At 33.8% G+C, this 22,545-nt stretch overlaps 1 protein-coding gene across 2 annotated transcripts in view; it reads right to left on the bottom strand.

The window, feature by feature from the left end:
* LOC150094045 (uncharacterized) overlaps positions 1–22,545 on the bottom strand; it is a 1,005,660-nt gene that overhangs the window by 531,483 nt on the left and 451,632 nt on the right. For both annotated transcript variants that reach the window (XM_090412663.1, XM_090412664.1), the window contains exons 18-19: positions 17,608–17,734; positions 6,477–6,683 (exon numbers count right to left, since the gene is read on the bottom strand). In XM_090412663.1, the coding sequence (XP_090268789.1) occupies positions 6,477–6,683; positions 17,608–17,734 (334 nt within the window). The remainder of the gene's footprint in view (positions 1–6,476; positions 6,684–17,607; positions 17,735–22,545) is intronic.

The raw sequence follows: 22,545 nt of genomic DNA, 5'->3' as shown, positions 1-22,545 counted from the left end.
TTTACCAGGTTTTGCTTTCCTTGTAAAATAAAATTTGTCAAGCCCTAGGAGAAGATTTATTGGAAAAATGGCTGAACAGGATAAAATGCAATAACTCTGGCTGAACGAACTGAATGCTATATAGCAGGGGTGTTCAACCCGTCGATTGCGGAGATATTTTTGGTCGATCTCTTGTGTATTCCTCCTTACTTACAAATTTAATTAAAACTGAAAACATAATATTTTATTTATTATTATTTTGTATTGTTTTTAATTTGCTTTAAGTGTATTGCTATTGTTTATTTATTTTTCATTAAAATTGTCAAAATCAGAAATTTTCTTATAAGTCCGGGTAAATGAATTAATATGGATCAGTGGAAGTCAAACAACGAGCCGAGTGAATACGATTATAAGCAAAGTGTAAAAACTCGATTGTAGCTTAAATATTAAATATTCCAAAGCACATTACATCGATTTTTTACTTAGGTTAAGTCCCATGTGAATATTGTAAAAAAATAAACTTTGTTTGTCTCGGTATAGTTTGTATTAGCTGTTTCTGTAAATAACTCTTTTGAAGATATCTGAATATACTGCTTTAATAAGAATATATTGGAGTGTTAAAAACAAGGCAATGTTTTTGTCATGAAGCTGTACATGGCGGCATTACAAAGATTGTTATTGAAACTTGTATGTATGAGAAAGGCTTGCAGGCTCTAAGTGTAAACAAATTCGAAGTTAGTCAGAAAGAGTTCAAACAACTTTCCGATGGCCGGCAACTTACAATCAAAAGAAAGCTGAGGAGAACAAGAATCAGGGGATTTGACAACTACCCTCCCCCCGATTCTTTGGGGATTGCCAACCTTCATGCGAGGTCTCAGAGGAGGCTTAATAAAGAGGGACTGAAGCAAGCAGATGGGGTTCCGGTTCCAGAATGCTGTCAGAGAGGAGACTGCCCTCCAGAGTCGCCGTCAGAGAGAGACTGCCCGGATCCACGTTGCTTGAGAGAGGTGATTCCCGCTTCCAGAAAGGAGCTTCTTGGTTTGAGACGTCACTATAGAGAGACTACTTCTAGGCTGCAGACAAGGTTTCAAATTGCTGAAAGGAAGAGTTCCAATTGCCAGTGAAAAGTTTCCAGGCCAGGTTAATGTCAGACATTCACCAGTATGTTGCATTTTCATTACAATTTGATGAATCAAACGACTTCACCGATATTGCTCAGTTAATGGTATTTATTCACATGGTATTTCAAGATTATTCAAGCAAAGAACTTTTGAAAATTATACCATTATTGGGAAGGACTAGGGGAGAAGACATTTTTTCAGCATTTGATGAATTTGTGAAACAACACAAACTTCCGCTTTATAAACTTGAGTCTATTACTACTGATGGTGCTCCTGTAATGATAGGTAATAAATCAGGCTTCATTTCATTATGTAACAAAAATGACAAATAGTCAGATTTTTTAACATACCACTGTATTATTCACCAACAAGTACTATGTAGTAAAAGATGTTTTGGATAATACATTTAAAATTGTAAATTCTGTTCGAGGAAAAAAGCCCTGCAACAGTGGTTATTTAAATTACAGGCAGATGATGATGATAGGGAACTTCTGTTGTACAATAATGTTCACTGGTTCAGCAGAAGTCAAATTTAGAGACGTCTGTGTCGTGGATGTGTGTCGTTATCAGATGAAGATAAGTGACGTCATTTGTTTTGATGAAAAAGGAGATATTTATCCACAATTGAGTGATAAAAGATGGTTGTTACACTTATCATTTTTAGTAGCTTTCTGTACGAAATTAAGCAATTTAAATTTAGAGTTACAAGTTGATGCAAGGAGTTGCCCGGTGTTGTACCACTTTACCCCAGTCCTGAAGATACTTTCAGGCGCAAACTTTGTTTGCACACACTTGGATAAAGGATTAAACTAAATTTATTATAGTCTGACCAAGTGAAAAATAAACTTTCAACATCTTTCTCTAAATCCAGAGTAATTTAATAAAAAGGTGGCACACCGTTTGGCAGCTACTATAGGAGGAGATGACCTTGCTAATGCTTTTGCCTTGGTATCTCCACTTGGGCCTGGCTCCCACTGAAGAGACCTCAATAAAGGTTGAAACTAGTCTGGATAGTGGCCCTTCCCTTAATGCATAACATTATACATATCTGCAAGGAGATGTGTTTTGCATTATGGGATATGGGAGATACTGAGATAGGAGTGTTGGTAGCTTGCTCCACCTTTGCAAGGAGTTGCCCGGTGTTGTACCACTTTACCCCAGTCCTGAAGATACTTTCAGGCGCAAACTTTGTTTGCACACACTTGGATAAAGGATTAAACTAAATTTATTATAAAATTTAGAGTTACAAGGTAGAGATAAAAATTTAATTGACATGTTAAATTCAAATAAAAATTTTCCAATAATACTTACTTTTATTAAAGAAAAATATAAATGACTGCGAATTTAGACGTATCCCATATTTATTAAAATCTTTTGAACAAAATCAAGAAATGCTTCGCTATGATTTAAAATAATTTATTCGTAAAATAGAATTAGTTGAGGAAGAAATAAATTCAAGATTTAAAGATTTTAATAAAACTGAAATGATTGTATCTTTTATCAATAATCCATTTCAAGAAAACTTGAACATCACAGAAATTTCAAATAAAATTAGTGGGCTGTTTGATAAAAACCAAGCTGAAGTAGAACTTGAGATAATAAACATGCAGAATAGTTTACATTTAAAATCGATAAACAATATAGTCATTTGGAAATATGCACATGAAAAATTCCCAATATTAACTGATATTGCACGAAAAATTCTGTCGTGTTTCGGATTGACACACTTGTCAGAATCCACTTTTTCAAATATGACCGTCATAAAAAATCAATTAAGAAACCAAATAACAAATGATCATTTGGATGATCGTCTGCAATTGGCCACTTCTTCATATTAACTTGACTATGAAAATATTGCGAGGTCCAAAAATGCCAAATTTCACATTAATTATTATTTTTTTTTTAATCAACCAGCATTTCCTGTAACTTGTGAGTTTGTAATCAATCTGTTGTTTTTTCTAACTTTGGTTTTCCAAAATAGAGAAATAAATATTTTATTCCAATATATATATATATATATTTTTTTTTTGTTGCATTAAAATAATTAAAAGTGATAAATAAATTTTTAAATGCACAAATAAAGTTTTTAGTTGTGTATTTGTGCGTAATCAGATATCAGGTTGGGGGAACGTGATCTATATAAGAGAGAAGATCGCCGAATAACTTATATTTGACAATCTACTCTCTATAATAACTTATTGACATCACCGACAGAGTTGGTGATGTAAACCACAACAGAAGTATTTCTTCTGGCTTAGCACATCATATCTGTATGTCTAACCACACGATAGGGTGACAAAATAACACCATGCCATATTTATACAATTATAGACATTGTTTATTCAAGGAAGCCGCAGTAGTGTTAAAAACTGGTGGAAACCTCAACAGAAATCAGGGTACTATTCTTAACAGTTCATGGAAAAACCTCATCCTCTCTCTAAAACCATCTGAACTACAGCCAGCTAGTAATCACATTATGTGTTTACAACAAACATGCATGCGTGATAATGATTAAGAACAATAAGTCCACTCAGTCTCTGTCACACGAACGTGCAACCTTAGCTACTAGAATGTTTACAATGTTTTTAAGGTTCCTTTCAATTTGCATTTACTAGTATTTTTTATACTTTTCCATCAATGCCTTGAAAAAGCTAGACAGCTTGCTAGCAAAACTGGTAGGCAAAGAAGGTTAAAATATTTGTATATGGTCAGTATTAAACAATAAGTTTTTTATGCTTAACTTTCAAACGACCAAATATGTTTAATTTGAACAGTTTAATGAAACACAAAGTTCGGTGCATGGAAAGAGAAAAATGCAGAAAGGCCAAACTTCTAAACCACCTAACGTTCCTTAAACGTTGCAGAGAATTCTCCATCATCCCAAAGTTCCTCACAGTCAAAGGTCATATAAATTCTATATCATCTAAAAAAATCTATCCACGCACTTCATTGGCACTTATAAGGGAAAGGATTCAGAACATGAGGTACGAACTTAATCAAAGTGATATTAATTGCCGTAGGTTCTTTGATGAAATTTCCAAAAATTTAGAATATACCGTATGGAACCAAATAGATCAAATGATAGAATGCAGTTATGAAAAAAGTTTCAAACTTTATAAAGAAAAACAAATTAAGAAATTCTATGAACTTTACAAGAAAAAATATTGGATACAGAACAACCTCCCGGATGACAAAGTGATTTTCAATTTGTCGAATAATAGTATGACAAAAAATGAATCCGACATTCTCAAAAAAGGCTTTAACTTTGCAATTACACCAAAGCACATTCCTAAAATGGATTTTTATGTGTTGAATTGAAAAAGGCCTATATCCACTACTGCAAATTGCAGCCAACACTATTTGCAATAAACAGCAGCCAATCCGTAATTGCAACATTTGGCCAGAAGAGGTGAAGAGAAGAATAAAATCCTCGCATCCCATTACTCCCAGACTATATGGGACACCTAAAATACATAAAAAGGATATACCTCTCCGTCTAATCGTTGATGGGAGATCATCCCCAACTTACCTTTTGGCTAAACATCTTGTATACTTATGAAATATCAAAATAAGATCAACAAAATCCTACATTAAGAATAGTCAGCATTTTGTAAATAAACTCCAAGCCATTAAGATTGAACCAACAGACATACTAGCCAGTCTGGATATTGTGTCCCTCTTCACCAATGTACCAGTAGAAGAGGTAATAAAGATCATTCAAGACCTCTTTCCTCTAGACATCACACAGATGTTTAAACACTGCCTTCAGTCTAATTTCTTCAAGTTTAATAACACCATATACCAACAATTAGAAGGCCTAGCAATGGGAAGTCTGCTATCACCATTTTGTACAGACCTTTTCATGGAAAAACTTGAAAAAGAAATTCTCTCAACAACATCCCCTGGACCATCTATATGGTGGAGATATGTTGACGATATTTTCATTATATGGCAAGATAGCTTAGAGAACCTAAAATTGTTTGTGAATAAAATCAACTCCATACATAACAAGATAAAATTCACTCTGGAAGTTGAAAACAACAACCATCTGCATTTTCTAGACATCTTGATAAAAAGACAATCAAATAGTGTAAATTTATCTATTTACAGAAAGCCGACAGACACTGGAAGATTCCTTCATTATACTTCTATCACAAGACACACAAACTAAGCATTATCCATATGTTGAAAAATAGAGCACATAAGTTTATATCAGAAGAGGAGGATACACACACTGAAATCTCACTAATAGCCAAAACATTATCACAAAATGGATACCCTCCGAACATCATCAAAAAATATCTATACGGTGACAACCCCAGACAAGAAGAACCAAACTCCCAGTACATTTCTACTGAGTGATTCCCTTCATCAAGTCAATTTCTTATCAAATAGCCAGAATACTAAAAGCCCACAACATCAGAGTGATCTTCAAACCAACCACCAGCATCAAACATTTTTTAAGATCACCAAAAGACAAGGTGCCATTCTACAAATATCCAGGAGTATATTACATTCCTTGCTCCTGTGGTCTCGCCTACAACGGACAAACTTCATGGAGTTTGGAGATCAGACAGAGAGAGCACGTTGGTGATGTAAACCACAACAGAAGTATTTCTTCTGGCTTAGCACATCATTTCTGTACGTCTAACCACACGACAAAGTGGCAGAATAGCTCCATGCCATATTTAGACGACGATTATAGATGTCGTTTATTCAAGGAAGCCGCAGTAGTGTTAAAAACTGGTGGAAACCTCAACAGAAACCAGGGACCTATTCTTAACAGTTTATGGAAAAACCTCATCCTCTCTCTAAATCCATCTGAACTACAGCTAGCTAGTGATCACATTATGTGTTTACAACAAACATGCATGCGTGATAATGATTAAGAACAATAAGTCAACTCAGTTTCTGTCAAGCGAATGTGCAACCTTAGCTGCTAGAGTGTTTACAACATTTTTATGTTCCTTTCATTTTGCGTTTACTAGTATTTTTTATAATTTTCCGTCAATGCCTTGAAAAAGCTAGATAGCTTGCTAGCGAAACTGGTAGGCAAAGAATGTTAAAATATTTGTATATGGTCAGTGTTAAACAATAAGTTTTTTATGCTTAGACTTGGATATTTTGTTTTCAGATACTCCATTACACTTTGAAAAAAGTTATTTAAAAAAAAGGCATTACAAATTAAACAATTAGATAATCTGAAAAAAATAAATAAAATAAATAAAACATATAGTACTTGCTTATTGTGTTTTTATCGAAATACATCATGATGTGTTTGGGGTGAGCTTGAGGGTTGGTTGTTAAGTCAGATGCTATGAATATTATTGCATTTTGAGAAGAACTACAGAATTTATTTGTACAACATAAACTTACTTTTTCAGTTCTATGCTCCTTCATCTGTTTCCAGCAGGACGGATGATAATTTAAATTACAATGATTATGACATGTAATTAAAACACGTCCTTTAAACTCTGGATCGTTATAATAAATACTTGGTTGTAAACTACAATTAGAAAAACGACATACAGCATCTGGAGGAGGTGGATTTTTACATTCATGCATTAATTCTTGTATTGCTACCTGCAAAGAAATGAAAATATAAGAATTTCCATGCTGAATGCTATTCAACCATTTATATGTACTTTCCCATACTATTAGGAAACTAACTAATCAAGAGAGTTTTATGTTCAAATTCACCTTGAGGTTATCCTTGTTTTTGTTTTTTTTTGGTGGGGGAGGAATGGAGAAGCAGCTTGTATGAAGGTAGGTTACAAGTCCCTTATACTACTGTACATGTAATTTTGTGATAACAAAATTCTAAAAATTCAAAACAAATGGTGTTAAATAATTTCTAAATACACCTTTTCTTACAACTAGGCAGTCCTTATAGATATTATTCTAAAACAACGTTTTAATGTTAAATAATAGTTTTCACTATTCACTACCCTGAGCAAGTGATTCAAGATGCAATGCCTCTCACAGTGCTAATCTGAAACGATTTCCAAAATATTCTCGACAGCACACTGTGATCCTGAACCACTACTAATTTGTGGTTCAGGATCACAAAACTTGTAGCATAGAATTCACCAAAGAAGACTCTTAGGTTCTCATTCAATGACTGAAAATCAGAAATATGAAGAATTCAAATATATTGTTGGTTTACTTTTTCTCCCCACTTACTCATGAATTCATGTTGTGTATGCTTTACTACAAACCTGCCCACTACTCAACTTAAAAATTCATCCAACATCGACTTCACACACAATATGCATACCTTATGGACTGTGATATCGACAGTCACAGCAAGAGCATGCATACACAAACGGCAATACATTCCAATTGCACACCACTCTCTATGCAAAAAATCTACTTTGCACCCCTTTGGCTCACACCTGCCTTATACAGCTTCCAGGGATGGCCTCTCATTCTTCCTGTCTCCAGCTATTCTATGAAAAATCTCTTCTCTGTTAATTTAGCAATTACTCCTTACCAACTTTTATGTCTCAATCATGTCCACCCTCTTCCTTCTACCCTACCCACTAGGCACTGTAATTTGCATTCTGTCAATCTATCCTCATATTTCACATTCCAGAGACCAAACCGACTTAGTAAATCATCTCTGAACACTCTCCAACAACTCATCATCTTTTTGAAAACCAGGTGATCAAATCAGTGCAAAATAATTCATATGGAGTCTGATCAAAGCCTCGTAAAATGAAATCATAACATCCTCACTTCCACAAATCAGTGTTCTCTGCATCATTTCCATAATCCACTATGTAGTCCTCACAATTTTAACAAAATGTCTATGAAATTTGCAGTCCCTATCTACCATCACCCCTATATTTTTCATCTCCTTCACCTCCTCTAAAATATCTCTACCAATCATATACTCTGCATCTCATCTTTGCTTCTCAAAATTTTAAAACCTTACACTTTGCTACATTAAACTGGCACCCCCCCCCCCCGCCACACACACACACTAGCCAATTTAGACAGTCTATTTAGGTCATCTTGCAAAGTTACATCTGCTCTACTTCTTATAACTCTGGCCAACTTTGCATCATCTACAAACAACTGTATATCACTATTTAAGCTTTTTCCAATGTCATTTACCTATAAATTAAACAACAATGGCCCCCAAAGCAGACCTTTGGTGGGGGCACACCACTAGCGACTTTCCTCTTCTAGGATATCATTTCACCATACACAACCTGCTGATACTTATCAGAGCCAATCTTCAATCAAATCCAATGTACTAAGCTACTATCCAACCCCATCTCTGTTCCAATTTAACTACTAGTTTGTCATGTGGCAATCTATCGAAAGCCTTTACAAAATTTAAATATACTACTATTTATGCATCCCCCTTGTCTAATATCCATTGGACAGCAAACTCATACTGTCCATTAAAGAGAATTCTACTGTCATCAATCCAGTTCTGAATTCTTGTTTTTACTAGCTTCTCCAACACCTTGACCACAACTCCAGACAAGATGATTGTCCTATAATTCCAGCTTTAGTTTTGTGGCCAGTATATCACTCCCTTTATGAAGCAGAACAATTTTGCCATCTTTCCACTCCTTTGGAACTTGGCTAATCTAAGATTCATGTTAAATATGGAAGTTAAAGCTGTCATTAACTTCTTGGAACATTTCCTCAAGACACTCGGTGATATGTCATCAAGTCCCATAGCCATGCTGGCATCAAGTTAACTCAATCCATCCCATTCCCACTGCTCTCATGTTATAATCGCAACAATGGAATACTTTAATGAAGTGCTCATTAAACATCTCTCCTATATCCTCCTCAGTGTTTATCGTTGTTCCATTATCACTGACCAACATCATCCTTCCATAATCATTCTTCCTTCTACTGGCCACATATTGAAAAATCTCCCTAGGATTTCTTTTAGCCTCATTTGCTAACTGCTGATGATACTGCACTTTTACTACCCTTACCAACTTATTTAATCTCCTGAACTATGAAATACACTTAGTCAGACTGGCAGACCATGTTTTGGATACCCCAGCACACAGGATCAATTGGAAAAAAACAAAAGTACTGCACAGAAGCTTCTACAAGTCAGAGAGGTTGTTCCTGGAATCAACGGAAGCCTTAAAACATACTCCAAACCTTAACAAGTATGGCTGTATAAATCTACCAAAGATTTGGGAAACAGTCATCCTAAGACCAAATTAATATTTATTTATTTTAATTTTATTTTTTTCAAACTTTGGACTACTATATTTTTTCAAAACTTTGGACTACTGTTTTTTTTTTAGTTTTTTTTTTATAACTCAGATAGCACCGTATTAGGACATTAGTTTTGTGTTGCGCACTGCAATTACTTATACTAGCCCCACTATTACACCGAATTGTGGTTGTCTCGCATTTGTAACAAACTTTGTTTGTATGCTCTGAAGATGCTGGATATAATACCAGTGAAATATTAGCTTTTAAGTCAATAAATAGTTATTTTCTTATCAATCTGTGTTTGCATCAATACTGTTTAAATCCAATTCAACAAGTTTATTTCCAAATTCACTGAAGCAACTTCTCATCATCTGCTTTCATTCCTTACACAGCAGCTCTTTCGAACAGTCTGCAGCATATTGTTTTCCAATGATTACGACCTTCAGAATTTCAAAAAACATCAACAAATTCCCTTCTTCTTTCCAAATACATGCCTACCATTGGACTACCATGTCAGAGGTCCCAAGAACCTCTTGTGAATGGGTTGATAAAAAAAATAATAAATAAAAAATTAAATAAAAAGAAAGAAAAGCTAAATTCAAGTAGTCGAATAAGGGTTGTCAAGAACAAATAATGAAAAATGAGAAGAATTAAACAAGGATTGCTAAGATGTGAAGAGTATTTTGTGCTACTTTCACATCTTAGCTACAAGGGTAGCTAAGACGTGAAAGTAGCACTTAGAATTGAAAGTGGCACAGAAACTGTTAGCTTGTCTTAAACATCCAAGTTAACAGTCTTAAGTTGGGAGCGTAAGATGAGGTTGTGCACTATCTTCACTATTATTTATAATGTGTATATGTAGCAGTGGTGGCCAATGAAAATTTTAAGTGGCGATGCTGCATATACAAAATAAAAAAATTCTTTTTTTCCTAATCAGTAACCAATTTATTAAAAAATAAATTTACATATTAAAAAATATGTAAATGCTAATAATAAAAGTTTTGTATATCACAAAAATAATGTGCAAGCATACGATGCACTGCCCAAAAGAGCAGTGTCGGAATGGCTTGTAACGTGCAGTCATAAGCGCAAACGAATATTGGTGAGATGGCTGCATTTGGCCAAACACGATAATTTTGACACTGTGCTAGATCGTAGTGTATTTGTTTCGTGTAACGATAATTGAAAAATATAATTCTTTTCATATTTTCAACAGTGACACTCGTCATAATTCAGCCTTGTATCTATAATAAATAAATAATTATATGTTATTTTAACAAAATAAAATAAGATTTGCAAAAAATAGTTAACACTCACAACAAACACGCACCAATAATAAAAGTTTTGTATCTCACAGAAGTAACGCATACAAGCATACGATACGCTGCTCAAACAAGCAGTGTTGGAATGACTTGTAACGTGCAATCACAAGTGCAAACGAATATCGGTGAGTCTGACTGCGATTGGTCAAATGTGATAATATCGACACTGCATTAGATAGCAGTGTATTTGTTTCGTAATCTAAAGCGTTAATCGAACAATTCCAATTATTAACTATTCAATCACTGTCAAAACATAAGCTGTAACCTTTAACATGTTGTATTGCATTTATATAATGCTGTAAGCATTGTTATTATTTATAAACACAAACAAAATTTTAAATTTTCATTTTTTCCTTGGGGGTGCTGCAGTGTCACAGTGCTTATGTACGGGCTGCCACTGATATGTAGTATATATTTAATGAAAGCAATATTAAACTTGATATCAAATTTGTGCAAAATGCTAAAATTATATTGCATAAGTGAAACCTTATAAACAACTTATACTTAAATTGTAAGACATAGTTGGAAATTGAAGGAAGCATAAAAACTGTTCAATATTAACTTCAGTATGTAAGCCTGTACACTAGTTTTACTGTTATTATTATTATTGTACGGTCACCTCCATGAAGTAAAAAGACTAATCACCAGAGACTCAACTATCACATAATATGTCATACCTCTCCTTGAACCCATTAACAGACAAAGCACTAACAACTGACTTTGGCAACCTGTTCCATTCATGTTCCCTCTAGCTAAGTGCAGAAACATTTCCCCTGCACCAATCCTATAGAACCATAAATGATAGAAACATTTAACTTAAATGTTTCTATAATATCCCCTCTTTTTCGCCTATCAAACAACTCATGCAGCCATACAAACACAAAACCACACACACTGAATCTATCCTTATACAGAATGTTCCACAGACCACTCACCATCTTAGTTGCTTAGCTCTCAATCCTCTCCATTACTTCCTCAATCCCCAAAAAACCAAGGAGACAACCTGAGCACAGTAATCCAGATGTGGACATTTCAAGGCCTCCTTAAAGAGAAATAACAATTTCCTTATCTCTAATTGTTAGTGTGTTCTTCAATAGCCAAGTAATCTTATGAGTTGCCTCAGAAATATGTCATACAGACTTCAACTTTCTGCCTCCTACCCCCCCTAAATCCCTAGCTTAACCTATTCCCTAAAGTACAGTTCCATCAATTTAGTACACAGCTATTATGTTTTTCCCATACTGACATCCTATTTAAATCATCATCCAAGCTCTCTGCACTGCCTTGATTCACAATTACTATACTTAATTTTGCATCGTCAGCAAACAACTGAATATTTCCTTTCAGGTTATTTCACATATCATCATCTTCCTTTTTCCTCTTTTACCTTGTGGTGTTGAAGGTTTATTAATCATTAGACCTCAAACCGTCCACAGGATAAGGTGGTCAGCCCTACGCTCCGGTGTATCCTATCTCTGTAGTGTTGAGTTCTCAATGCCAGTTTGCTTGCTTTACAGGATGAAAAACCCCAGGATAAACTGGGGAAATCATATATCATTTACATATAAATTAAACAAAATATATAAATTAAATAAATAAATAAATAAATAAATAAATAAATGTATAAATTAAATTGAACCTTGCAGCACATCACTACCACTAGTCACCAGCTTTCTCCAGAATTTTGCTTATCCATATACAACTTTTTGATATCTATCAAGCAGTAGCCCCTCTTATCCACATAACCAGTGTCATATCCATTCCTATTTATTCTAATTTGTGTTTAAGAGAGTTCAATGTGGTATTCTGTCACATGCCTTTGCAAAATCACCATGTAGTCATTTCCTTTATCCAACTCAGCTCTCGCTCTATTATAAAAATGTTAGTAAATTACTACGGCATGGCTGGCTCTTCACAAAGCCATGTTGCTCCTCAGAGATTACCATATTCTTATCCACCTATTCTTGAAATCTCTTTCTGACCAATTTTTCCAATACTTTTACCAGAGATAGTGATTGGTCTATAATTTGCTTCTGCAGTCTTAGAACCTCCCTTATGCATGGGAATTATTTTGAATTCTTTATGCTCCCTTGGAACTCTACCAGAGCTGAGACTTAAACAGCCTAGTGAGAGGCACTGCCAGTTCCCTTACACATTCTCACAAAATCTGCACTGATATGCTATCTAATCTCACAACTGTATTTACATTGAGATTCTGCAATATCCTAAGAACTTTCAATTCATCCACCTCTGTTTCCACATCAATCTCTGTCACATATGTTGCAGCAGTAACCTCATTTGGATATATACCATTGCAAAGTGGTCACTCATTAATTTATGTGCTTCTGTTACCTAGTGACCATCAGCACTCATTAAGGTTATTCTTCCAGAGTCATTCTTTCTCTTACTTGCCACATAGCAAAAGAACTCTTTGGGATTTCCTTTGTCCTGCTCAGCTAGTTTCTTCTTGTAATCTGATTTTGCCTTCCTTACCATACCTGTCATCTTTCTTGCCTGACCCCTTATATACTTTCCACAACAATTTCTTTTATCTGCAGCTCATGTTTATTGGCATTATTCATCCATCTAACTGCTATTTGGTTAACCCACCTACCTTATGTATGCAATTTAATATTGCTTTCTGTAGATGCCTCTTAACTATCTTCCATGCACTACTAACATCTTTCCCTTACAGGAATTTATGTGATTTCACAGCTTTGAGCTTCCTCCTAAGCTTGTCATAATCACCTGACTTGTAATTCCACATATACTCCCTTCTTGACAGAATATTCCTAATTTTTTACAATCTTCGAAGTTATGTAAAATCTCTCATGAGAAATTGAACTTCTTAAAATTTTCACTATAGATTTTCCAGTTTTTTATTTGAAACTATGAAAGAAAAATGTACTAGATAAGATGTTATAAAATTTGCTGTAAGAATGCACATACATTTGACCTGTTAGAAAAGCTTAGTAGGGATTAAGCCAGATTAGAGGTGATAAGTACCATCCAAAGATCGTATGGTTGAACGGCCAACATTGACATCATTTTCACTACTGGCTAATCCCGGTAAGTTCATCATTGAGAACAAAGGGCTGAAAATTTGCATACGAGGCAAATGCAGCACTTGGCTCGGGACTTTTTACCTTCGACTTCCTCGGGGCTCCTTCCTTTTGTCCAGGAGGCTTGTTCTTCCTGCTGCCGACGCCTCATGTTTTTCTGTTGCCAGTCCTCTTTCTCTCTAGGCTCCGGGTAGCAATGGCAGAACCCCAGCAAGTTCAACAGAGGAAAATTCTATGGGAAACTGCCTATGCAGTCCAAGCAGCACGAAGACTGACCAGACGGAAGACGCTCCAGTCTTGATGTAGTTTGCTGTGAGCTAATTGGACTTTCCACTCGTTGTAGTTGCAAGTAAGCAATAATTTAATTGTATTTTGCTAAGAGAATGTACCTCAGAATCATGTGTGATTGTGAGATATTATTTTGAACAGGCGGTAACTTGATTATAAGTTGAGGGAAGATTATGTGTTGTTAAGTATGCTTAGTTTAAGAGAGTGTATGTGATAACATTGGGAATAGTACTAAATAAGTATTGTATGTGGCTGGAAGAATATTTTGTAACAATGCTTATAGGAAGAATAATGTTAACTTGTAAGCTTATATGTGATAGGAAGAGTTATGTTAGCTTGCAAGCATATATGTGCATAGGTGTGTCATAGGAGAACAGGGCTGGTTGCGGGAGGACTAGGGGACATCCATGGAAACTGGGCAAAAGTGTGGTTAGTAAAGGTGTTAGAGCTAGGTTCTTTACTTTTAGAGTAGTGAATGAGTGGAATGCGCTCCCTGAGTCTGTAGTGGATGCTGTGACAGTGAATGAGTTTAAGGCGAGGTATGATAGATACTGTATGAATGTCAAATAGTTGTGATGAATATGATTTGGGGCCTCCCTCGATGAGTCTAATGACTCCCTGGAGTTGCCCGTAATAATAGTAATAATAGTAATAATAGGAGACATCTTTATGTTAATATGTATAATGAGTTTCTTTTGATAGTGAATGCACAGTACATTCTATTGCTAGAATTGCATTCTTTTGTGTGTTAAAACTTTTGAGTGAAATAATCTCTCAGTAATTATTATGTGCTCTGTACCTATTGCACTAGATCAAAAATAAATGTTTTGTTTTTGTAATTATCTGATTTTATTCCTTAGCCAATGCACTATCTCAAAAAAAAAAAAAATTAGTGAACCTGCAGGCATAATAAGATACGAGTCACAACTTGCATATAGAGAATTAGTATAGATATTTTGTGATTAATTCCTGCTTTCCTCATCCTATCTTCCAAACAATATTTAATCAAATTAGGTAGCGCAGTCGAAAAAAAATAATTTCCTAATTTGATTTTTGTGCGAGAGAGTGGAGAACTGCACACATTAGACCTACTTATAACAAAAGTTTGTTTAATTTAATTTAATTTAAGCCTAATCCTGAGAAGTTTGTGTTCAAAGAGTTTACAATCCTAACTATAGTAAAGTTGCTAGGAGTAGCAAAAGTAAAGTAGAGTAAGTATAAGGCATATACAAAATATTTGAGATAGAATAGAGATAGAAATAAAGAAGAAAAGACCCTATTTTACGGTCACACCACATGGTTACTTTCACCAATCAGAGGCAATGTGGCGACTTTGGTTATGGATGTCACTTCTAATCCTGTGACCAGTTCCAATATATCCTGAATCCTCTCCATCACATACTGCCTCAACTAATTATCTTTTAGTAAGTGTATAAATTCCACTTCCTTCCTGCAATGTAATCACTTTTTCTTCCAGTCTATATCTCCATAGTTGAGGTCCCCCATAATAATCACTCAACATGTACTCGTTGTACTAATTGCTGATTCATGTACTCCAGATCATCCCTGGTCCTCTAGCCTATAGCAGCAACAAACCATCTATAAGGTATACTTATAAAGTATTCATACTTTAAAGGTAGTAATATATTTTATACAGGGTGTTTTAAAAAGAATGTCCCAATTTTTTAAAATCGAGTCATTCTTTTTGAAACAATGTCCTGATTTTTTGAAATCGGGTCGTTCTTTTTGAAACAATGTCCCGATTTTTTGAAATCGGGTCATTCTTTTTGAAACACCCTGTAGTATTAAACTCTAATCAGCAGCATGTTTTGTTTTTGTAATTACCTGATTTTATTCCTTAGCCAATGCACTACCTTGAAAAAAAAATAATTTGTTTATTTAGTTTGTTCATTAATGATATAGGAAGGGATCTGAGAGGAACTATTCAGTTATTTGGTGATGATGCAAAGTTGGGAAGAGCAATTGTCAAAAGTTTGCAGGATGATTTGGATAGATTGGCAGACTGGGCTAAGGAGAATGGATGTCAGTTTAATGTGGCAAAGTGTAAGGTTATGCATTTTGAGGTGAACAGATTATCAGCAGTATACCACATTGGTGGGACTGTACTCCAGGAAACTGATGAAACCAGAGATTAGGGAGTGTTAGTAGATAGAGAGTTAAAGTTTGGGGGTGCATAGCAATAGTGATTAAAGCAGCTCATCAGATCACTTGGTTACTGAAGAATACTTTGACGAGCAGAGAAAAGCAGGTTATTATTGTTGCTCTTTATCGAGTCTTGATAAGACCCCATCTTGACTACTGTGCACAGATCTGAGCACCAGGGTTTCCTGGTGATGGGAAGGAGTAAAGAGGATCCAACGGCAAGTGACCAAGATGGTAGCTGGTGTATGGAATGAACCTTACGAGAAAAGGTTGAAGATTTGTGGGTTACAGAAACTGGTTTATAGGTGGAAAAGAGGTGATATGATTGAGACATTCAAATCACAGAGGGGTTTTTACAAGATTATTTCAGAGAAATATTTCAGAACAGGTGTGTTGGTGGGAGAATTAGGAGCGTTCCATGGAAACTGAGTAAGAGTGTAGTTAGCAAGGGTGTTAGAACTAGGTTTTTTACTTGGGGAGTGGTGAATGAGTGGCATAAGCTGCGAGAGTCTGTTGTGGGTGCCATGACTGTGAATGAGTTCAAAGCAAAGTATGATAGATACTGTGCAAATGCTGAATAGTTCTTGACATGATGTTCAGGGACTCCATCGATAAGACTAAGGACTCCTTAGAGTTGTCCATAATAATAATATCGTGTTTGTAAACAAGTGTTAAAACTTATTTAGACTATATTTGTTTAGGGATACCCATTTTTTATAATGTCATTGGCTTTTTACTCAATTTTTAGAGCATTACTGATGTTTTAAAGACAGATATATAAAGAATATATAGGGATAATAATTCAAACCAATGATATTATAAAAAAAGGAGTACTCCTAAACAAAAATATAGGCTAAATAGCCATAAAAATAATATTTACTTAGAGGAGTAACACAGGAAATTTTTCAAGAAATAATACTTATAAATGTTAAAACCATTAAACAGGTAGAAGTTGGCTAACTTAAAGCACACAATAAAACTTTCTGTGACACGTCTGTAGAAAGAAGCAGTAGATTGCCAGGCAGATCGACCAAGAGAGAGAAAAACAGACCACTATGCCTACTAGTGGATAGGATGATCCATGATGATACTGAAGTCTACTAATGAAACTAACAATCTTTCATGAGAAATTCTTGTGAATGCAGTAAATGATTTCTAGCCATATGTGCCATCTACATAATTAATCCATTCTCTTTTCTTTAAATTATAGTATTGGTGGATTAAACATTTTTATTGTTTTATTTTGGAAAGCATCTTGTTTTCTGCAAGATCTACTATTTCATTAATTGATATACTAGAAATTTACTATCATTAATGATGTGATTATGAATATGAATCTGCAGACTATGCAAGATGCAGTGTCATAGATTATTACAAAGTCATTAAAAAGTAAACTATGCTACCTATATCAAGCATCTCTAAGGATTATACAGCTATTTTATTTTAAAAATATTAAAAATAAGTGATAAATACTTTTAAACTTTTACAATCTGTTTCTTCAATTATTGTTGTAGTGCCAGGCCAGTAATAAGAATTTGAACAGGAATCTTTTTCAAGGAAAGAACATCCTTTAGATAAAATGCATACTGCATCTTTAAATCTGAAAAAAAAATAAAAATAAAAATAAAATAAATAAATAGAATAAAGTATTGCTTCCTTAATTTCCATCATAAAAAAAAGTTTTTCTTATGTGGCTCCGACTCATGAAATTTGTTAACTCACAGTGCATTTGTACTGTGCATAAGGTTAAGGATTTTTTTTTCTATGTTTATTGCTTTTCTACCTATCTATCTATATATATAGATAGTACCCTTCATATATTCATCCTTAACTCTCTCTCATCTACTAAGCTGCACATGCCACCTAGTTTTCAGTAGGATTTTCCATATAAATCGAGGTGTGCCAAACCAGATTCCGACATACAGTGGAGGGTATGGCATAACTTCTTGCCAATTCATACTAAGCTCTACACATTTCAGCTAAGAGAATCGGATCAGTGTCTATATTGCGGCACCTTGGAACACACATATCTAACCTGTCCTGCAAACAAAGCAATGATCACCTATGCCTTGAATACAGCCTCTAGCACCTGTAACTATGCACACAGCCAAGAAGACTACTGGAATTTAGTCCATACAGAAGAGAACAGACACAGGATATGCAATTTCCTCTTTGTCTGCACTAAGGTCGTCATTTACAGTTTCTACCTTAAGCACACAAGAAATAACCACCACCCATCCATCACTGAATTGGAACAAACCCTCATGTGTAGCCTACGTCGGAAACTACAAAGCAGGCTTTCACTGTAATTTGATTATTACACAGAAATAGGAACCATCGCAAAATTCATAGAGGAGTGGAATCCAACTGGTATCCTTTTCTGGATTGCCAACGACTATACACTTCAGCTGAAAAATAACTAAAAGTGACACTGAACTGTAATATTGACTCTTACTGAAAAGACAAATCCTGTCTACTACTAATGTTTCTTTTTCCCTCATTTCTACTGTATATCTAAAAAGAAAATCCTTTTTTTCTCTGTTACATTCTTATAATATGTAAACAGTCCTTTTTTTGTTGTCTATCTCCCAATGTATATTTTATCAAGTTTAATAATAAAAAAAAAAATTAAAAAAAAAAAAAAAAAATCCATAACGTCTTGATATATATATCAAGACGTTCTTCACCACCCTTCCAAAAATCCGTTCTCTAATCAGCCATCCAAAGCCTCCTCATCACAACCTAAAATATCCAGGTGTATATAAATTATGGTGCGATTGCAATATCCCTTATTTTGGACAAACTAACAAATCTGTTGAGCAACGTATAGAAGAGCATAAAAGAGACATCTCTTACAAAAGATCATATGCAACTGCGTTATCCAGTCATGTTCTTTTTTCAAATAATCCTAATGATGATCAACAAAGCCACTCCGTTTGCTGGGATAGATCAGAAAATATTTTTCGTTCTGATGATGAGTTTGAGAGAAAAATTATAGAATCAAGGGAAATCCTTCCGAATCCTGTCCACTTAAACAACAATTTGAGTTATAACATCCCAGATAGCCATGCTGCAGTTATTCAATATTGGCGTTCATGTGAGTCTGCACGCACACTTGCAATAAACAATGGCACGCCTGTTAGAACAACTTAAAAAAATACAACGTTTTTATGTATCAATTATGTGTGGCGATTTTTTACCTGTATTTTCAAGTTTTTAGATACTTCAATGTTTATTACTATTCTCTTCCTTTAAGAATACCTGATGAAGGCTATTATAAGCCGAAACTAGTTGTATTATTCTTATTAAATCTTTATAAGTAATCTCGGTATTTTTGAAAAAAAAAATATATATATATATATATGTGTGTGTGTGTGTATATATATTTGTACTTTTATTTATTTTTTACAAGGTCCAGAAATCTTGCTCTAGAGACCAAACATGGAACTTTTTCAAGCTGCTTCAGGCCTCCAATAAATGTGGTGATCTCACACCAGGCAATGAAATCCATGTCCCACCTAAATTTTGTTTATAACTTGTTTATTTGTTTATGAATGGTTGATAAATGTGTATAAGTGAAATACATAAACAGGAAAAGATGCAAAGATCATTGAAAATTAGAAAATCAAATGACTAAATGACAATAAATAAATACTAACAGTCAGAGGTGAGGAATGGAGATTTTAACAAAGTGCTTGCATTGTCGAGCAAAAAAAAAAGCGTATTTCACACAAAAACGTTTATTAATACAGCTTGTGTACAAATGCCAATCAAAAAGTATGAGGGGACAACCAACCTGTAAAGGCTAACAGTTTTAAACAAATATTTCATGATCTAAACATGAAACATTTGCACACAATCATCTGTGTTAATTGATCTTACATAAGAAAAACATTTTTAACTATCAAAATATAATAAGAATAAAATCTTTTATAATCACATATATGTAATAGATTGCATTTTTTATAAACAAAATAAATTTGTTTTGTTTGCGATAGAAGTTTTTATGACAAACAATCTATAAATAATTAATAAATATTATCTAAACACAATAATATTGAAATACGTTATATTTCTCTTTTGTTTTTATACTTCAAGTGATAATCAACATTACTAATCAAGAGGCATTATTTCATAGTCCTATTTATTTATATGTGATTACCAAAAGTGAATTCTTATTTGTAAAATGATAGTAACAGTAACTATACTATTTTATTTAATAAAATCACTTTCAAGATGATGAGACGATTTTACATGAAAAAAAAAAAAAAACTCACTGTTTGGTGCACATTTACCTAAAAAAAACTTACTTCTTTACAGGTTAACATTTACAAACAATTATTATAAGGAAATACTTATGATACTGTGGGGCTAATCAACCTTATTTCTTGCCCCCTTCACGTCTTGTGTTCTTCTAGGAGGATCTATAGCCGAGCAATGATTTTCTAGAAAAGATTTGACATAGGGATTCGGATTAAATTCATTCAAAGATTTCCCATTTATACATATTGTCATTAAATCTGAAATATGTTTTATAGTGAGAGATCTCTTCATCGTTACAATATTATTCATCACACTAAAAGCTCGTTCGGCTTCAGCGCTGCAAACTGCAATTGTTGCCATAATTACTTTGGCTTTTTTTCATTGTGTTGGGAATTTCATTTTGTAACTTTCCAGTCAAAGCCATTTCCACTAAATCTCTAAAATCATTAATAATGATAAATAACTGATGATAAAAAGCATATAATTTATCCATAAATATTTCAAAATGATTTATTTCTTTAATGTTTTTTATCAAATTGTCTAATGCTAATTGTAAACGATGAGCCACGCAATGCCAAATCATAACGTTGGGAAATTTTTGTAGAGGTTTAATTGCAACACCTGATTTGTTTCATAACATTACACCAGTTCCATGAGAACAAAATGCAATGCGATGATTTTTTAAATAGTTATCAGAAAATCCATATGAATTTAAAGTAGCAATTATAGTAGCGTGTATACATTCCGCTGTGGTATTTTCTAGTTCTACAAAAATCATACATGGTTCAATGAGCTCAACTTGTAATGTGAATAACTAAAACACTTATTTTCGATAATGTTGTCGATTTGTCTGCACATTATAGAAATTTTGCAATTTTTTTTCTATTATTTTGGAGAATATTTCTAATTTTATTTGTTTAGAAATATGCTCAACTATTATAATTCCTGAGAATCTAGAATGCAATGATAATCCTAGATCAATACCATTTTTAATTTGCAACTCGATTAAATCTGGTAAATCAGACATTGGTTGGTTTCTCTTCACCAAACTACAAACAGAATTAAACATTTTTGAAGTTATCAAAATTTCTTTTCCATTTAGTTTGTCAATTAAATTTGGTAATATAGATTTGCTACATTTATTTTTATTTATTTATTCATTTATTTTTATGATTTTATTATGAGCAAATGATTTATTATGTTTGGATAACTTTTTATGCAAAGATGCGGTTCTTGAGTCTGTAGTGTTTTCATTCGGTTCTATTTTCATTTTGGCCCATTTCTTTGATATGTGACAACTTTTTCCTCCTTCAACACCGAAGTTTTTATATTTTGAGCAAACACGAAATCCTAATTTACCATTTTCAACTTCCAACCACTTATATTGCGTTTTGAAATACGATGTTCCAGCAATCAAGTAAATGATTTTCTTTTTATCCTCCCACTTGTTGCATTGCATATTCATTGAATCAATGTGCGAATTATCTTCAACTTCATTTCCAACTGCAGTAGAATCAGCAGAATCACTATACATTATTTTTTCTTTCCCAAAAAAAATTTAATAAATTGGACTGTCTTTTCATGTTTCACAGGTAAAAATACTCTTACAATTATTAAAATAAAATTTGCTGAATATACAATTTTTAAATTTATTATTATTTTTAAATTTTAAACACAAACAATCATTATACATCAGTGTACCGACGAACATAGAACTAATGTCCAGTGGAACAACAACTTTGATGTCCATAGTGATCCTAAAGCTATACGTTTCCCCTGGGTGGTGCCAATTTGTCAATTAAATATTGAATCTATTAGCAAAGCCAAATGTGATTATTTATCGAAATTATTGTTAACCAACAACGTTGATGTGATTGCTGTCCAGGAAACACGTGCTGCTGATCCTGAACAGAGGTCGCATTCCAGGTTACACTGTTATTGGTGCAACTTATTTTGAAGTATATGGAATAGCAACGTATGTGTGAAATCGTCTTAAAGAAGTTTTTCTTTAATCTCAAAATATTGTAGAAAACATACATACAATAGTGATAAAAGTTCAAGATATTACAATTACAAATATTTATAAGCCGCCTGGATCACCTTGGCCGGAAAAAATTATTCCTATTGCTGAACATCCCGCAATTTATA

Source organism: Typopeltis vanoorti, chromosome 23, assembly GCF_054136105.1.
Source record: "Typopeltis vanoorti isolate ZY-2024b chromosome 23, IOZ_Tvanoo_1.0, whole genome shotgun sequence".
NCBI lineage: Eukaryota > Metazoa > Arthropoda > Arachnida > Uropygi > Thelyphonidae > Typopeltis > Typopeltis vanoorti.
Note: the sequence above shows the minus strand (reverse complement) of the source record. Positions and strands in the feature narration are given on the sequence as shown.